General features: G+C 43.8%; 2 protein-coding genes across 2 annotated transcripts; one reads left to right on the forward strand and one right to left on the reverse strand.

Annotated features, from left to right (window-relative positions):
• Positions 1 to 11920: 11920 nt before the first annotated feature.
• On the reverse strand, positions 11921 to 12774 carry UV8b_07660 (uncharacterized protein; the record flags this gene model as incomplete). The annotated part of the gene is made up of 2 exons (XM_043145157.1): positions 11921 to 12571; positions 12634 to 12774. 2 exons carry the CDS (start codon positions 12772 to 12774, stop codon positions 11921 to 11923), a joined length of 792 nt encoding a protein of 263 aa, XP_043001092.1.
• A 672-nt stretch (positions 12775 to 13446) lies between these two features.
• UV8b_07661 (uncharacterized protein) lies at positions 13447 to 15171 on the forward strand (the record flags this gene model as incomplete). The annotated part of the gene is made up of 4 exons (XM_043145158.1): positions 13447 to 13548; positions 13615 to 13673; positions 14026 to 14664; positions 14754 to 15171. The coding sequence occupies 4 exons, from the start codon at positions 13447 to 13449 to the stop codon at positions 15169 to 15171; spliced, it is 1218 nt and encodes a 405-aa protein (XP_043001093.1).
• Positions 15172 to 15465: the final 294 nt, after the last annotated feature.

Genomic DNA, 15465 nt, shown 5'->3' on the forward strand with positions numbered 1-15465 from the left:
AGTAATCTAACGATACTATAACTCTTTTACTATAGGGTACTTAGGGAAGAATATAACCTTTTAACTCCTCCGATAGGATTACTACTTTAATAGTATATTATCTAAGGTGGCTTAGTTTATTTAGAATTACTAATACTATAGGGCGTATAAAAGCCGTTAATTACGATAGGGCCTACTCTAGCCTTTATCGATCCTAGATCGTTTTTAGTCTTAAATCTCTATTGATTTTATAATTAACCTTCTAGCCTATAATGCCTCCGACCTATATTACCTAATAGTTATTACCGACTGCTTATCTAAATATATTTAGCTTAAGGCGATACACTCGATATAAGCGGAAGATTATATAGAATAGTTCCTTAATTGCTAATAGCGGTACTATAGGTTCTTTGCCTAAATTATCAGCAATAGAGGCTTAGACTAAATAGGCTAATTCTAAACTATAATATACTAGGCTATTAGGACCGAATAACTCCTCTCGACTATATACTACCTATAGACCGACGGTAGTATAAAGTATATAAACTAAGAGGTCTAGGCTATTTTACGCATTAAGGTAGCATTCGACTAATATAATTAGCCCTAATATCTCGCAATTTACTAATATACTCTAAATAACTATACTTCTTTAGTCACTAGATATAGTCTAAACTGTCTCTTAAATAGCTTCGATTTTCCTATTATAGCACCTTCCCCTAATATTATACTAAGCTTAATAACCCCTAAAGGGTAGGCGGCGTGCTTCCTAGCTATAATACAGGAGGGGGGCAAACTCGCCTAGGCTGCTATCGCCTTTACTTAATAGCAGTAGTAGGTGTCGGAATCGCTGTCGCAAGGTGCCCAATTGGGCACATTGCGACGGATGTGCCGCGCACACCCGATGCGCACGATGTGGCCACTTTGGCCCCTTTTGCCCCTTTACCCCTGAGCCCGGTAGGGCACGCGGGCAGCCCGGCCCGACTGCGCCGATGCACGTGATAACGGCACACGCACAAAAAGGCCATATCGTGTAATTACCCTCTTTTGCTTCCTTTCTTTCTTTTTAGTTAGTCAGTCATAATCAAAGAAGCAATTATACCTTTGACCGGTGACCTTACGGTACTTGATACCACGCGCGCGACCCTACGTATAACTGGGTACCCCGAGTTTATATCAATACTGATTAGTAGTAATAGACACCACTCACAGGATAATATCCCGCAAAGACGGTTTCATTATAGATTAGTAAGATTACTCTCGAAGAGACGATTTCTATTGTAAATCGTGCTAATTAGGAAGGCAGATAACCTATTCCGTTGAACGGTTATACTGCTAACTAATTGGAAGAACGATATGGACCTCTTCTACCTTTATCTATTACGAAGGAAGAAAATATACTGACTATCACGATCTTTGAAGATACCCTTAGTATATATAGGAGGCGGCTGACCCATTCCGTTGAATAGTCACCTGCTTACTATAGGAGGTAAATAACCTATTCCATTGAACGGTTATCTTGCTAACTAACCCCTTCTTTTCTTTCCTTTACCTTTACCGGTAAAGGCCGATCTTGCACTCCTTGCAAGAGTGAATATTGCACTTTTTGCAACACACCCCCCCCCCCTCTCAAACCCTCCTCTCAATACTATGGCATGATCACGATCATTAATATTACAACCGGTATTGCCCGAAAGGTTATAGCGATTTACCCCCTTACTCGATGATAATTAGGCCACTGCGATAGAGCCAATTACCCCTGATGCCACCACTGTGGTATTACATAACCGCCTGGCCTTCTTAATCTATACCTATGAGAAGGATTGTATCATTAACGACGACCTATGGGAACTGTTCTACGAAGACTATAGTGAATGGGATGAATAACTATTTAACCGTATTAATCCTCTATTCCTACGCAAATTCCGCACATACCTATGGGATTACGGTGTGTATGTCGGAGCATCAGGCTCTATTATAATACCTACCTTAATAGAATGCCTTTAATAATAATAGAACCCTGAATGGCCTTAAGAAGAGATCGACCGTTAGCTAGGCCGTAAGATATTCCAGTCACGCCTCAACCCTCATAGGGAAGCATTAGTACCTATCGGCAATTTCGATGAGGAAGTCACAGGCTCACGGAATTCATTACGAGTACCTATAACAGTCATGAGAATATCATTACGAAGGCCCTCATAAGCCTTAATAATAAGGGACTTTATAACACTAATGGCACGATCACAATCGTAATAACCTATTATCCCCCCCTCTATATCGAAAAAGCCTCTTGCCCTTGCCCCTACCGAAGAAAAAAGGGGCCGATCCTAATAACCTAAAGGGAAGACGCCTATTTATAATAGGCCGCTATTCGAAACAGGGGAAAGCTTCCATTATCAATAACAATATGCAATGGCCGACGAAGACTATAGCCCGACCGATTAAATACTTCACCCTAGGGGTTATACCCTTAGCCGGGCTAGCCGAGGCGGCTATTCTAATGCCCCTCGAGGTTATAGTATACCTAATAGAGCTCGGGTTATAGGCCCCGATGATGTACTTCCTTTAATAGAGGACCCCGATGATGATACCCTCTAAGCTAATGCCGCCCCTAGTGCCAGATATTACGAATCGCGGTATCGCGGCCTATAGGCCCAAATGCCTCATCCGATAATGCTAAAAATAGGCACGGCACCTGGCCCTTCCCGCTAATATCGGCCTACTTAGGCCGATGAACGGACCGTCTTAACGGGAGGACCGGTAAACCTAGACCGACCTAGGTTATAGGATAACCCAGCCAGAGCTCCCGCCAGCCTACCGCAAGGCTACCGATAAGCCGTTCCGGAATACCCTCTGGAATAATAATACCACCAAGAAGATTATACCCGAAGAGCCTATATAGAGGCCGGGTTTAATGATATATCGAAGAAGATATCTAACCTCCTACGCAGCTATCGTGTAGAGGATAGATATAGCGGCAAAATGGATGACTTTATCGTACTAAAAGTTATCTCTTTTAAGAGCAAATGCCGCCTATTAGGATTGCCCGATTATATATTCGCTAGAGCTTTTTAAATTATGCTAATCGGCGATACTGAGATTTATTATTTTGATAATATCGAATGCATTCGCGATACCCTTACTTTTGATGATATGGTCCGCAAAGTTAAGAACCACTTCGAAAATGAAAGTATGGAGCAATTCTATCTGTACCGTTGGAATAGAATAACGCTCCAATTAACTATCGCGAAATATCCCGATAAATTAAAGCTAGAATGCCTTAATATCCTATTAGAGGAACTTTAACGCCTATATTGTGGTCTTTTTCCCCCCTTTATAGCTGATATAGAGCTTCATCGGCAAGTGCTTAATGCTATAAGGGATACCCCTGAGTGTAGCCAGGCTTTATACCGTTATGCCCCTACATTCGAAGGCCTCGCCGCTGATCTATGGCGATCCCTTTCTATCTACGAGTCGATCTATATAAATCAATAGCATTATTTCCTTTAATAACAATATTACGATACTGACGATGTTGATGACAATATGGCACTATTTATAGACCGTAGATATAGTTAATCCTATAACCGGTATTAACGCCCCTAACGATACGGACCCCCTTAACGCCGATTTGGCCTACATCAATAGTATTAATAATAGAATCGTGCCCTTTTAGATAGGCCCCGTTAGAGATGTTGCTTCGTTTGCAATAAATTAGGGTATTGGTTATCTAACTACTCTGCTAAAGAGCAATAAGAATTAAAGGACCGATGGATGAAGAACCGATCCTACTGCACTACCCCTAATGATAAGAAATTCCGTATTTTCTTATAGGAATATAAAGGGCCTGGCCCCTAAGGCCTCGAAGAAGAAGTAGAGGCCGACCTTGATGATATTATCGGTAATATCGAGGTAATAATAGTAGGGGATGCATAATGGGATGCAGAGAAGGCTGCCACACTATAAATTATAGCCACGCAATATTTCCTAGCCCCTATACCATCAGAACCGTTACCTTCTTTATCTATCGAGATGTTGCAAGCCCTATAGGATGAATTATGCCGATATGCCTTCCTATAGATTGACCCCTTTCGAATGCCCTTACTACTAGACTGTAATTCTGCCTTTCTAGAAGAAGAATGGTATAGTGACTATACCTTCTGCGGAATCCTACTAGATACTAGCGCTTCCGGCCTATTAATAGCAGGCCTAGGTTAAGTAAAGGCCCTGATGAGGTTGATGAAGACCCTGATTATCGAGGCGACTGATAAAAAGCATACGGTGAACTTCGGCGCTAGCTCTGCTATATCTTCCGGTATATTGAATGTTCTGATGATATTCGGTAATATCCCCTTTTACGTCCTTAATAGCGGCACCCCCTTCCTATATTCTATTATAGATATGGATAGGATGGGCGTAAAGCTTGATAATATTGACAACCTGTTAATCTAAGGGGATATTAAGGTCCTAATTATTAGGAAATGGGGATATCTATAGTAGACTCTTAATGCCACGGATACTGCAGCCTTCTATCTATCGTTATAGGAAATCCGTTAGCTATATCGTCGATTTGGGCACCCTTCTATCAATAGGCTTACTAAATTGCTTTAGCGGGCTAGTTATGATGATATTGACTGTAGTATCATCGAAAGCATTACCTATATGTGCTATTAATACTAAATGAACGCAAAGGCACCTAGCCGATTTAAATTCATACTTAAGGATGACGATACCAGCTAATTTAACTACGAAATTATCGTCGATATCTTTTATATTGATAATCGGCCGGTATTATACATTATGGATGCCGCGATAAGCTTCTAAGCAGTTAGATTCTTTGATCTATAAAGATAGAAGGCCTGAGACGTTTAAAATGCCCTTAAAGAATGCTGGATTGATACTTACCTTGGCCTACCGGATTGGATAGTCTATAATGCCAGTCTAAATTTTGCTTCCGCTGAATTCCGTTATAATGCCCGGCTTCTATCTATTAATATCGATGAAATTCCTATAGAAGCCCACTATAGTATTGGTAAAGTCGAGAGATACTATGCCCTATTACGTAAAGCCTATACTATCGTCAATGAAGAAGTAGGCGACCTATTAATAAGGGAATAGAAACTATAGCTAGCTATTAAAGCCGTTAATGATTCTGCTGGGCCTAATGGCCTAGTACCTACGTTACTAGTCTTTGGAGTGTATCCCCGACTTACGGATGACTCACCTCCTAGCTTATTAGTATTATAACGCGCCTTAATGTTACGAAAGGCTACTAATGAAGCTAGGAAATGCCTTGCTAAGCGATAAGTTTATAATGCCCTCGCCTAATGGAATGGCCTAGATATGCGGCCTATCTACTGACTACCCCTATAATCCGATATATAGGTATGGCGAGAGAAAGGTGGATGGCATGGGCTGTACCGGCTAATCAGCCTTAAAAGTAAGACCTGTATTGTGTAGATGCTATATGGCCCCGTTAAATTCCGGTTAACGGTCGTTAAGCCTTATAACTACGACCTTAATAATCCCGCTGCCGATGATGCCGAAGATATCGTCTATGCCGAAGGCCTGGCCCGCCCCGGCCGGCTAGAAGTTAGGATACTAGCTCCGGCTGCAGCCGCACCTCTAGCTGCGATGATACCTATAGCTGAGATATTATTGACACTTGCAGCCGTGATATATCCGTCACCAGCCACTGGCTCTGATCAAGCTAGGCCACTATTACTATCACTAGTAAGGGTGGTATCCGACGTTATGATTAATAAGGATTAAGAAGAAGCTCTCGTTAATGCTATAGCTTTTAATACCGTTATTGACGTCTTTTTCCTGACTGCGAAAGAGTAAGCCGACCTGTAGCTTGCTAGCTAATTACGCCGGGAAGGGAAGATTATAACCCCTAGAGCCCCTTTCGAATAGTCTGACCGTATAGAGATAGAAGCATTATAGGCCTGCGATGTATTCCGATTTATTACTTTTGATATCGGTAAATATGGAGCCTAACGCCTCTTTAACTTACATATGGTACGAGAGATTAAGGGCAAAGGTATGGATACGCTATATGAGAAATCACGACTCGTTATATAAGGCCATAGTGATGATGAAAAGCAATTGATATTGACTCAGTCCCCTATAATTCAACGGGCGAGTCAAAGGCTACTAATATTAATAGCTCTATCACTATAACGTTCTTACGGCCTATTCCTTTGGATATGTAATATTATATAGGCTTACATGCAGTTATCTACTACCCTTAATAGATCGATTATCGCCAAGCTACCTAAGTAGATAGCGCATTAATACCCCGATAATATAATTATAGAAGTGGTAAAGCTATTGTACGGAATAGCTGAGGCAGGCACCTACTGGTGGGCGACGTACTTCCGGCACTACCGTGAGAAGTTGGGCATGACTATTTCAACCTATGACCCCTATTTATTGATATCCGCCGCTAATGACGATACTGACGTTCCTGACCATATTGGCGATACTGACCATACTGACGTTCCTGACCGCACTGGCGATACTAACGATACTAGCATATGCTTCGGTATCGTAGGTATGCAGACTGACGATACCCTCGGATTTAGTGACGATGCCTTCTTCCAATAGGAGGAATTGGAGCTTACTAAGGCAGGCTTTAATGCCAAGCCTAAGATAAGGCTATCGCCAACTATGCCCTTAATATTTAACGGATGCATATTGACAGCCAGTAGTGACGGCATAACCTTATGCCAGAAAGGTCAAAGTAAGAAGATTATGACCATCGATAAGAATGCGCCTATAGCCTAGTGTAATTATATCGAATAACGCGCTCATAGCGCTTACATAGCTACGGTCTGCCAGCCCGAGGCCTCTTTTGACCTGTCTGTCGCGGCATAATACCAGCAACCTGACCCTAAGGATATCGCGAGATTGAATAAGCGCCTTCAATGGCAATGCGATAACCAGGATCGTGGCTTGCGGTATATCAATCTGGCCCTTGCTACAGCTAAACTCTTTGTATTTATTGACGGATCTTTTGCCAATAATAAAGATTTGAGCTCCTAGATTGGCTATGTAATTGTGCTAGGGAATGAAGAGGATAACCCTATGGATAACGCCTTCCTACTGACCGGTAATATCGTCACTTACAGCTCTATAAAAAGTAAGCGTGTAACACGCAGCGCACTCGCTTCGGAGCTGTATAGTATGGTATAAGGGGTCGATATCGCATATGCGATAGGTACGACCCTCAATATGATTACCAGTAGGTTGGGACTACTAAAGATTCCTATAGTGGTATGTATAGATTCTTTTTCGCTGTACGAATGCCTTATTAAGCTAGGCACTACGAAAGAGAAGAGGCTTATGATAGATATCATAGCCTTGCGATAGTTATATAAGCGCCGGGAAATCTATAAGATTCGCTAGATCAATGGGAATAATAACCTCGCCGATGCAATAACTAAGGGAACGCTAAATAAAGCCCTTAAGACCTTCGTCGACCAAAATAGGGCTGTTATACGTGTGGAAGGATGGGTAAAAAGGCCGGTTAATATCTGACTGCGTTTGGAAGGTATTGGTGATATTATAGGTGGCAAGTGTGTGGATTTTCCTATATTCAATGTTGTGTGCATTTGATGCTTTTACTGCGTTTACTGCTGCCCCTTTTTGCCCCTTTGTTTTGGCTGTACGGTATGATGCCGGCCGCGCGGCGCGACAGCGTTATCGGCGGCACAATCTGCCGAGACCGCGCCGCACTTTTCTTTCTATGTGTGCGCCTTATATCCTAGCGATTCCGATGTTTGCTTCTATAAAAAGAGAAGCTGCTAGTGTCGGAATCGCTGTCGCAAGGTGCCCAATTGGGCACATTGCGACGGATATGCCGCGCACACCCGATGCGCACGATGTGGCCACTTTGGCCCCTTTTGCCCCTTTACCCCTGAGCCCGGTAGGGCACGCGGGCAGCCCGGCCCGACTGCGCCGATGCACGTGACAACGGCACACGCACAAAAAGGCCACATCGTGTAATTACCCTCTTTTGCTTCCTTTCTTTCTTTTTAGTTAGTCAGTCATAATCAAAGAAGCAATCATACCTTTAACCGGTGACCTTACGGTACTTGATACCACGCGCGCGACCCTACGTATAACTGGGTACCCCGAGTTTATATCAACAGTAGGATGCGACGAATTATTCCTAATATCTAATAGAGTATTACTAAATTAGGGATCGAGTTTGGCTAAGCCTATAGAATATTAAAACTAACTAGCCCTATAAGAAGCTTAACTAAATATCTATAAAATATATTATTATAGCTATTCCGTCCCCGCTTAACGTTTAACTCGATATCCTTAATAGTATCTACCTAGTCTTTTATATTAATCTTATAGAATATACCGCTATTAACCTATTGCCGAGCTAAATCTTTATAGATATTAGGCCTAATCCCCTATTAGTCTTGCTAGAGGACTCTAATACCCTATATAAGGAATTTAAGGTTAAGGAGATATTAGCCGCAAAAAACGCTTAGGGTTAGGGCGGAAAATGCAATATTCTAGTAAAATAGAAGGGATACGATTTGCCGTCTTAAGAGCCCTTTAAGAACTTCGAGGATATTATAGTATGGGAGGCATTTGAGGATAAATAGGGGGATATTCGGATATATAATAGGCCCGGTCGAACCCTATTGCAACCCTAATATAGAAATAGATAATTTTTTTCCTGGAGAAGGGGGGTATATTACGGACTCGGGCTATGCCCGTATTATAGATTAGCTAGGGCTCGGGCTATGCCTATGCCTAGTCTGGGATGGATTACATAAGGCAGACGCGCGGGCCTATAGGGTAATACTAGGGCTCTAGCCCGCGCCATATATGGATATAAGTAGGCCTCGGAGGGACTCCTATTCGGGCTCCTTCTTTTATTCTTCAGTTTATTCAATATATACGTTTAACGCCTATTCGCAGTCGCCCTAGGGCCAGTCCTTCACACATTAATAAGTTTGATTGTGCTGCCCTTCTACTATCTAGAAAGAAGGGGAAAAGCTATCCTAAATATATCTAAGAGAGAGGGTAGGCCCAGATATCTAAGGTAGCCAGTAAGAGAGCTCCTTATAATACCTATTATACCACGATATATCCAGCCTTACTATATATTTAAAAAATAAGGTCTGATACGTTATATCAAGCCTTACCAAATATTTTAAATAATGCCCAGTGTGCCACGTAATATCCAGCCGTATTAAATATTTTAAATAATGCCCGATGTGCCACGTAATATCCGGCCGTATTAATTATTTTTAAATAAGGCCCTAGTATGCCCACGTAATATCCGGCCGTATTAAATATTTTTAAATAAGGCCCGGTGTGCCCACGTAATATCAGGCCGTATTAAATATTTTTTAAATAAGGCCCGGTGTGCCCACGTAATATCCGGCCGTATTAAATATTTTTAAATAAGGCCCGGTATGCCCACGTAATATCCGGCCATATTAAATATTTTTTTAAATAAGGCCCGGTGTGCCCACGTCATATCCGGCCGTATTAAATATTTTTAAATAAGGCCCGGTGTGTCATATGCCGCCTTACCATATATTTTAAAAATAAGGCCCGATACGTCATATTAAGCCTTACCAAAAATAAGGCCCGATAAAGGCCTATCTTATTTGGTATATAGTACTAATCCACTGGAAATCCGGAAGGTAAACGGTAAAGGCCCAAGGTTGGTAAGACCACCGTATATCCGGTGGGACAGTCGTGAGTCCAAGAAACGGTGGAAGGGCCAGCAGTCTAGTAGACTACCATAGGATTTTAATAATTATTATACTAGGGAATGGAGAGGATAATCCTATAGATAATACTAACGCCTTTTTACTGACCGGTAATATCGTCACTTATAGCTCTACAAAGAGTAAGCGTATAACGCACAGCGCACTCGCTTCGGAGCTATATAGTATAGTGCAAGGGGTTGATATCGCATACGCAATAGGCACAACCCTTAATATAATTACTAGTAGGCTAGGATTACCAAAAATCCCTATAGTCGTATGTATGGATTCATTTTCATTATACGAATGCCTTATCAAGCTAGGTACCACAAAGGAGAAAAGGCTTATAATAAATATTATGGCCCTACGGCAGTTATATAAGCGCCGGGAGATTTACGAGATCCATTGAATCAACGGGAATAATAATCTCGCCGACGCAATAACTAAAGGAACGCCTAATAAAGCCCTTAAGACCTTCGTCGACCAAAATAAGGCTGTTATACGTATGGAAGGGTGGGTAAAGAGGCCGGTTAATGTCTGACTGCGTTTAGGAGGTATTGGTGATATTATATGTGGCAAGTGTGTGGATTTTTCCTATATTCAAATATTGTGATTTTCCTATGTTCAATATTGTGTCCAACGCTGCCTTTGCTGCTTTTACTGCGTTTACTATTGCCCCTTTATTTTGGCTGCGATATTCAATATACCGGCTGTACGGTATAATGCTGCCGCGCGGCGCGACAACGTTATCGGCGGCACAACCTGCCGAGACCGCGCCGCACTTTCTTTTCTATATATGCGCCTTATATCCTAGCGATTCCGATGTTTGCTTCTATAAAAAGAGAAGCTGCCAGTATCGGAATCGCTGTCGCAAGGTGCCCAATTGGGCACATTGCGACGGATATGCCGCGCACACCCATTGCGCACGATGTGGCCACTTTTGCCCCTATGCCCCTGAGCCCGGTAGGGCACGCGGGCAGCCCGGCCCGACCGCGCCGATGCACGTGACTACGGCACGCACAAAAAGGCCATATCGTGTAATTACTCTTTTGCTTCCTTTCTTTCCTTTTAGATAGTTAGTCATAATCAAAGAAGTAATCATACCTTTGACCGGTGACCTCACGGTACATGATACCACGCGCGCGACCCTACGTACAACTGGGTATACCGAGTTTATATCAACAGTATTCCTTATGTAACGTGTCTAGCATCTCTGGCACCATGCCAACATAGTACATGACTAGAAACAACTACCTATAATGCCCCACTACTGGTAGTATCTGGTATAATTGGCGCCGTTATTTACGGCAGGTAAGTGGGTTTGTTTTCTTATTTCTATTACGCTATGCAATTCCTATTATTTCCTTCGGCTCAATAGCTACGATACTTAACATCTAGCCCAACCCAATAAGGGTATAATACCGGTCGGAAGCACAACCTTCCTAGACCTAGCCACACTTTTCTCTTCTATGCCCTTGCCTTACATCCGAGCGATTCCGTTGTTTTCTTCTTATAAAAAGAGAGACTGCCAGTGTCGGAATCGTCGGTTAGTCATCCAGTCAGTCAGTCAGTCAGTCAGTCAGTCAGTCAGTCAGTCAGTTAATGCACATAACTGTATGGCATGCTTAGGGCTACCGCAGCTTTGAGCCGCCTACGATGCCGATAAATTCGGCGCGTCGGCCTAGTATCGAGAAACGTATGCCAGTGCCTTAAAACGTCTCGATTGGATCTGGGCCTAAAATGCGACGTCATATAAAGTGCGGCCTTATTGGGATTTATATACTCGATAAGATGGCATTTAAAGGGATGGCGTTTGTCGCAGTTCCCAGACGGAAGTCGCCTTATCCCCCGGCTCCTATAGAACTCTAACGACCAGCTTTGAAAAGCGATTGAAAAAGAGTTCCCCCCTCCGCAGTTGAGAATAACCGGGTCTGGCTGTCTCGAAACTGTAACGATATTAATCCCTGCATAGAAGCAGGCGTCAAAACAGACCGGAGACCATGCTGTATAGGAGAACAACATATTCTGGCTTGAAGCATGACGTAGGCTACTATCCGAATACCTGATGGAAAGCAATATAAGTCACGCGTTGGAAAAGTCAATTACTCGGATGGCTAGAGGATGGATATCGGTTACTATAAAGGAAATACTAACGCTGCGCGATGCTATAATTCGAGCTTTACTATTCTCTCAGATAACTACTTCACCTGTTTGATTAAGCCATCACCTAAATAGCACGACCGCTGTTTTTCATATTGGTCACCTAGAAAATAAGCCGAGTCTAAGACAGCCTCAGCGCGCTTTTCATCCGTTTGGCGATTATGATCCACCATCTCAAAGTCAATAGGCATAATCCGACCATCGACAAGACGAAAGTTATCCAGCTTGATATCACATGGTTCTATACCAAATCGAAAGAGATCAATTAAAGCGTCCTTTACCAGGTTAAGAACGTCGGATAGTTTTAAAAGGGCCCCCTCAGGAGTTGAGAGACAAACACCACCAATATCAGATATCAGTATGGCCTTTTTACCGTTATATTTTAACTCGCCGTAGAAGTTGGGGATTCTGCTTCCCTGAAGACTTTCGAGCGCTTTATATGTCGACTTTTCTATTTTGAATTCTTCATCCCAGTTCTCTTTGCACACCTTTAGAACAAGGCGGGATGGGAGGCTCCATTCTGGGAAGAACCTGCTAACCCGGTCGCGCCAGGAGGTTGGGAGGTGACCGAGTAGCCGATCCATTATCCGGTCTATAATAGAAGATTGAACTTGGAGACGAAGAACGTTGGGGTAGTCATAATTTATCGTGGCGGTCGCGTAGATGAGACGTGTTCGAAACCGAAAATTCTGGCCAGTTATTAGCTTGATGCATCCTCAATAACCATGCCATTTGGGCCTTGGTGGCATACTATAGTCTCCGAGGGGAGCAGTCTCTGTTTAGCAACAGACTCAAATGGTCCTTCATGGCGCTGGGAAGGGAGGCAATCTATCCATTCTTTTTCCGATGCGAGTCGACAGACAATAGATGAAAGTTTACATGCTTCCGCCATGGCGCGTTGCCTCGTATGAAGAGAGGAGTAAATCAAGTGCGCGCCAGATTCGAGGTTAGAGGTAATGCGGCGTTGTCTCGCGTCTTCCTATTGGCCCGGCCAAGTCGCAGGACCCACCTGTCCTCTAATCCCGTCCTCTGATCACGTTCCCGTTCCAAAGGATCTCTGTGCTAAAAGTGCTCGATTTTTCATGGAAAGGTGACGAGTTACGCCGGTATTATAATGCTTTCTAATACATGGTTGTATCAGACGTTTGCTTGTCAATGCATAGCAAAAGAAATAATGAGTCACATACAACCGAGCAAGTGCACCCTAAAATAGCGCACGAGCATAAACGGTCCGAAAGCGTAAAGGGAGAAGGGTGATGAAATTCACAAGGGTACTCTTGAGTAACGGAAATTACAAGCTGTGATATCATGCCAATTAACGTCCATTGAAGTACTTTAATGGATAAGTTGTTGGAGGAAAGGACTGGAGTGGGCGGCCATGCGGCAGGGGCCAATCGCTGCCTAAATTTGGTGGGACCGCACTCTCTCGTACTGCGGCTGTTGTGCTTCAACAACAAAGTTGTATTTGGCGTGACATGCCTAACAGATGTTGGCTACTGCATTTATAACGGATCACTCTACGGAGTACACTCTCGAGTGTCTTCCCACGGCATTCTACAACAATATGTCTGACTTTATAGTATACCTCTTGCAGAGTATCTTGATCATCTTCCGCTGGATGGCACCGCAGGAGGAGGCTTATCGCGATGCTTGTAGGCCAAGGCTAGTAAGTGAATCGTGCCTGCACCGAGATACTTCAATCCACTTTATATTTTGCTACCAAGCTCGACAGGCGCCATGGATCCCGGCAAGTCTCTCGACCTTTGATTCGCCGCCCTTACTGGAACAGATGTAGTGGCTGATATGCCCAGGGTACCTATCCAGCAGACTTAGTAGAGTACTCCCAGATCTAACTGTTTTAGGTAGGTCTGGCTACTCCCGCACCGCTTTCGCGCTGAAGATAGTCCGTACAACATGGCAAATCACGCAAATACAACCCAACTCACACTTACCGCGTTAACAACGAGTCTGAAAAGTAGTTTTGCTGCATTAGTGGCCAAATATCCCTGCCTGGGTATTAGCCATGGCGCTTAAGGTTATTGATTTTCGGTTTGCGCTCTTGCCGCCCGATACCAGAGTGCGCTGCATTTGGTCAGAGAAAAAACGAGTATTTAGCCTCTGATAAATTCCAAAACTTTCATAGCATCACAGCATTGGAAAGACACCTCTATTTGACACTCCTTGTTTTCAGTTCCTTGTCCTGGGTTAATAGTTTTTACTCTTACCAATTCTCTTCGGACCTTGCGATGACTTCGACTGTAGGTGCCTTGCTTTTGCAGCATCCAACCAACCCTGTTGAAGAAACAGGTCAGTCATCAAGCACCAACAAGGCTTGGGCCCAAAGTTATCATCCGATTAAGAATTACATCGTCCATACTATTAGTCGGGAAGGCGTTTGGTACGCTGATTATGACACTGCCTTTTTTCCATTGTACCATGATGATGAGGTGCGATTGCAGCTGCCAGCGAATCCTCCGAATGAAAGGGCTTGGCGGCTCGAGACGGAATCAGACGCTGAGCTTTGGTTCCATACCGAGATATCGAATATCGTCCTGGCCGGCTGGAGTCGTTATCCAACAATAGTCCAAAACTCGCACATAAAGGCTTTATCAGGGCGGAATAATCCTGAAGAAGTGGACGCTACTTATGCGTATAGGTCAGAGGTTGAACAGGTACCCCTCGTGATAGGTGAGATGAAGAGACGTATGATTACCACTCGTGTATGGCAAAAAGGGGAAACACTGAGCGGACCTCAGCAGCGTTTATCTCGGGAACTTCGAGGGTATGTCCCGGTAGTGTTTTACCCCCTTTTGTGCCATCCTCTCTAAAAACGGCGGACGAGATTTAGCGAGATTGACAGATATCAATTAGATACGCGCACAAATATCATTGCCCGCAGGTATTCTGCTTTGACGGACAGGTTCTTCTCCTACTCCAATTCTGCGCGACGACTCGGCGGGAGATAGCGGATGAAAATTGCAACGTTGACTGCTGGGTGATTCCAAGGGGGTGCGGCATTCCGCTTAGGATGGCATTTTACCGGCTCCTTGTGCAAGGACTTCGACGATTTCAGGGGATGCGAGCTGTCGCGGAGTTTTCATGTTCCCTCCGCCAGTTCTACAACGGTCGGCCCCTGTGGGATGTCCCTGGTACTAGGCAGTATACCTCGACTCCCCCATATGACTACCGGCGATCTGTCGATGGCGCTACAGGATGTTTAATCTGGGTGAATTCAGAGGGCACCGACTTCTTTGCAGAGTCGACGGCTATTTGGACACTAGACAGTTGATGGAAGTGCTAAGCCGTGATGCTGGTGCAGCGCGATTTTATCGGCGATTTTGGGCACTTTCAGGTCTGAACGTATAAAATACTCTGCTGATGGATAATTGCTTGTAATGTTGCGCCGCAAAATGACATGAAAGCTTTTGGTGTTCATTTTCGGTTACAACTGGCGCGTAACGATTAACTTTAGAAACCTCGGCTCTCGTAGCTGCCTGTGGTGGTATTTTTGTGCACCTACACATGTAGGTCACGCGGGACCCAATCTACCTAGGTAGGTACCTAATGTAAGGCTGGTGAGTAC

Source organism: Ustilaginoidea virens, chromosome 6 (genome assembly GCF_000687475.1).
Source record: "Ustilaginoidea virens chromosome 6, complete sequence".
In the NCBI taxonomy this organism is placed as follows: domain Eukaryota; kingdom Fungi; phylum Ascomycota; class Sordariomycetes; order Hypocreales; family Clavicipitaceae; genus Ustilaginoidea; species Ustilaginoidea virens.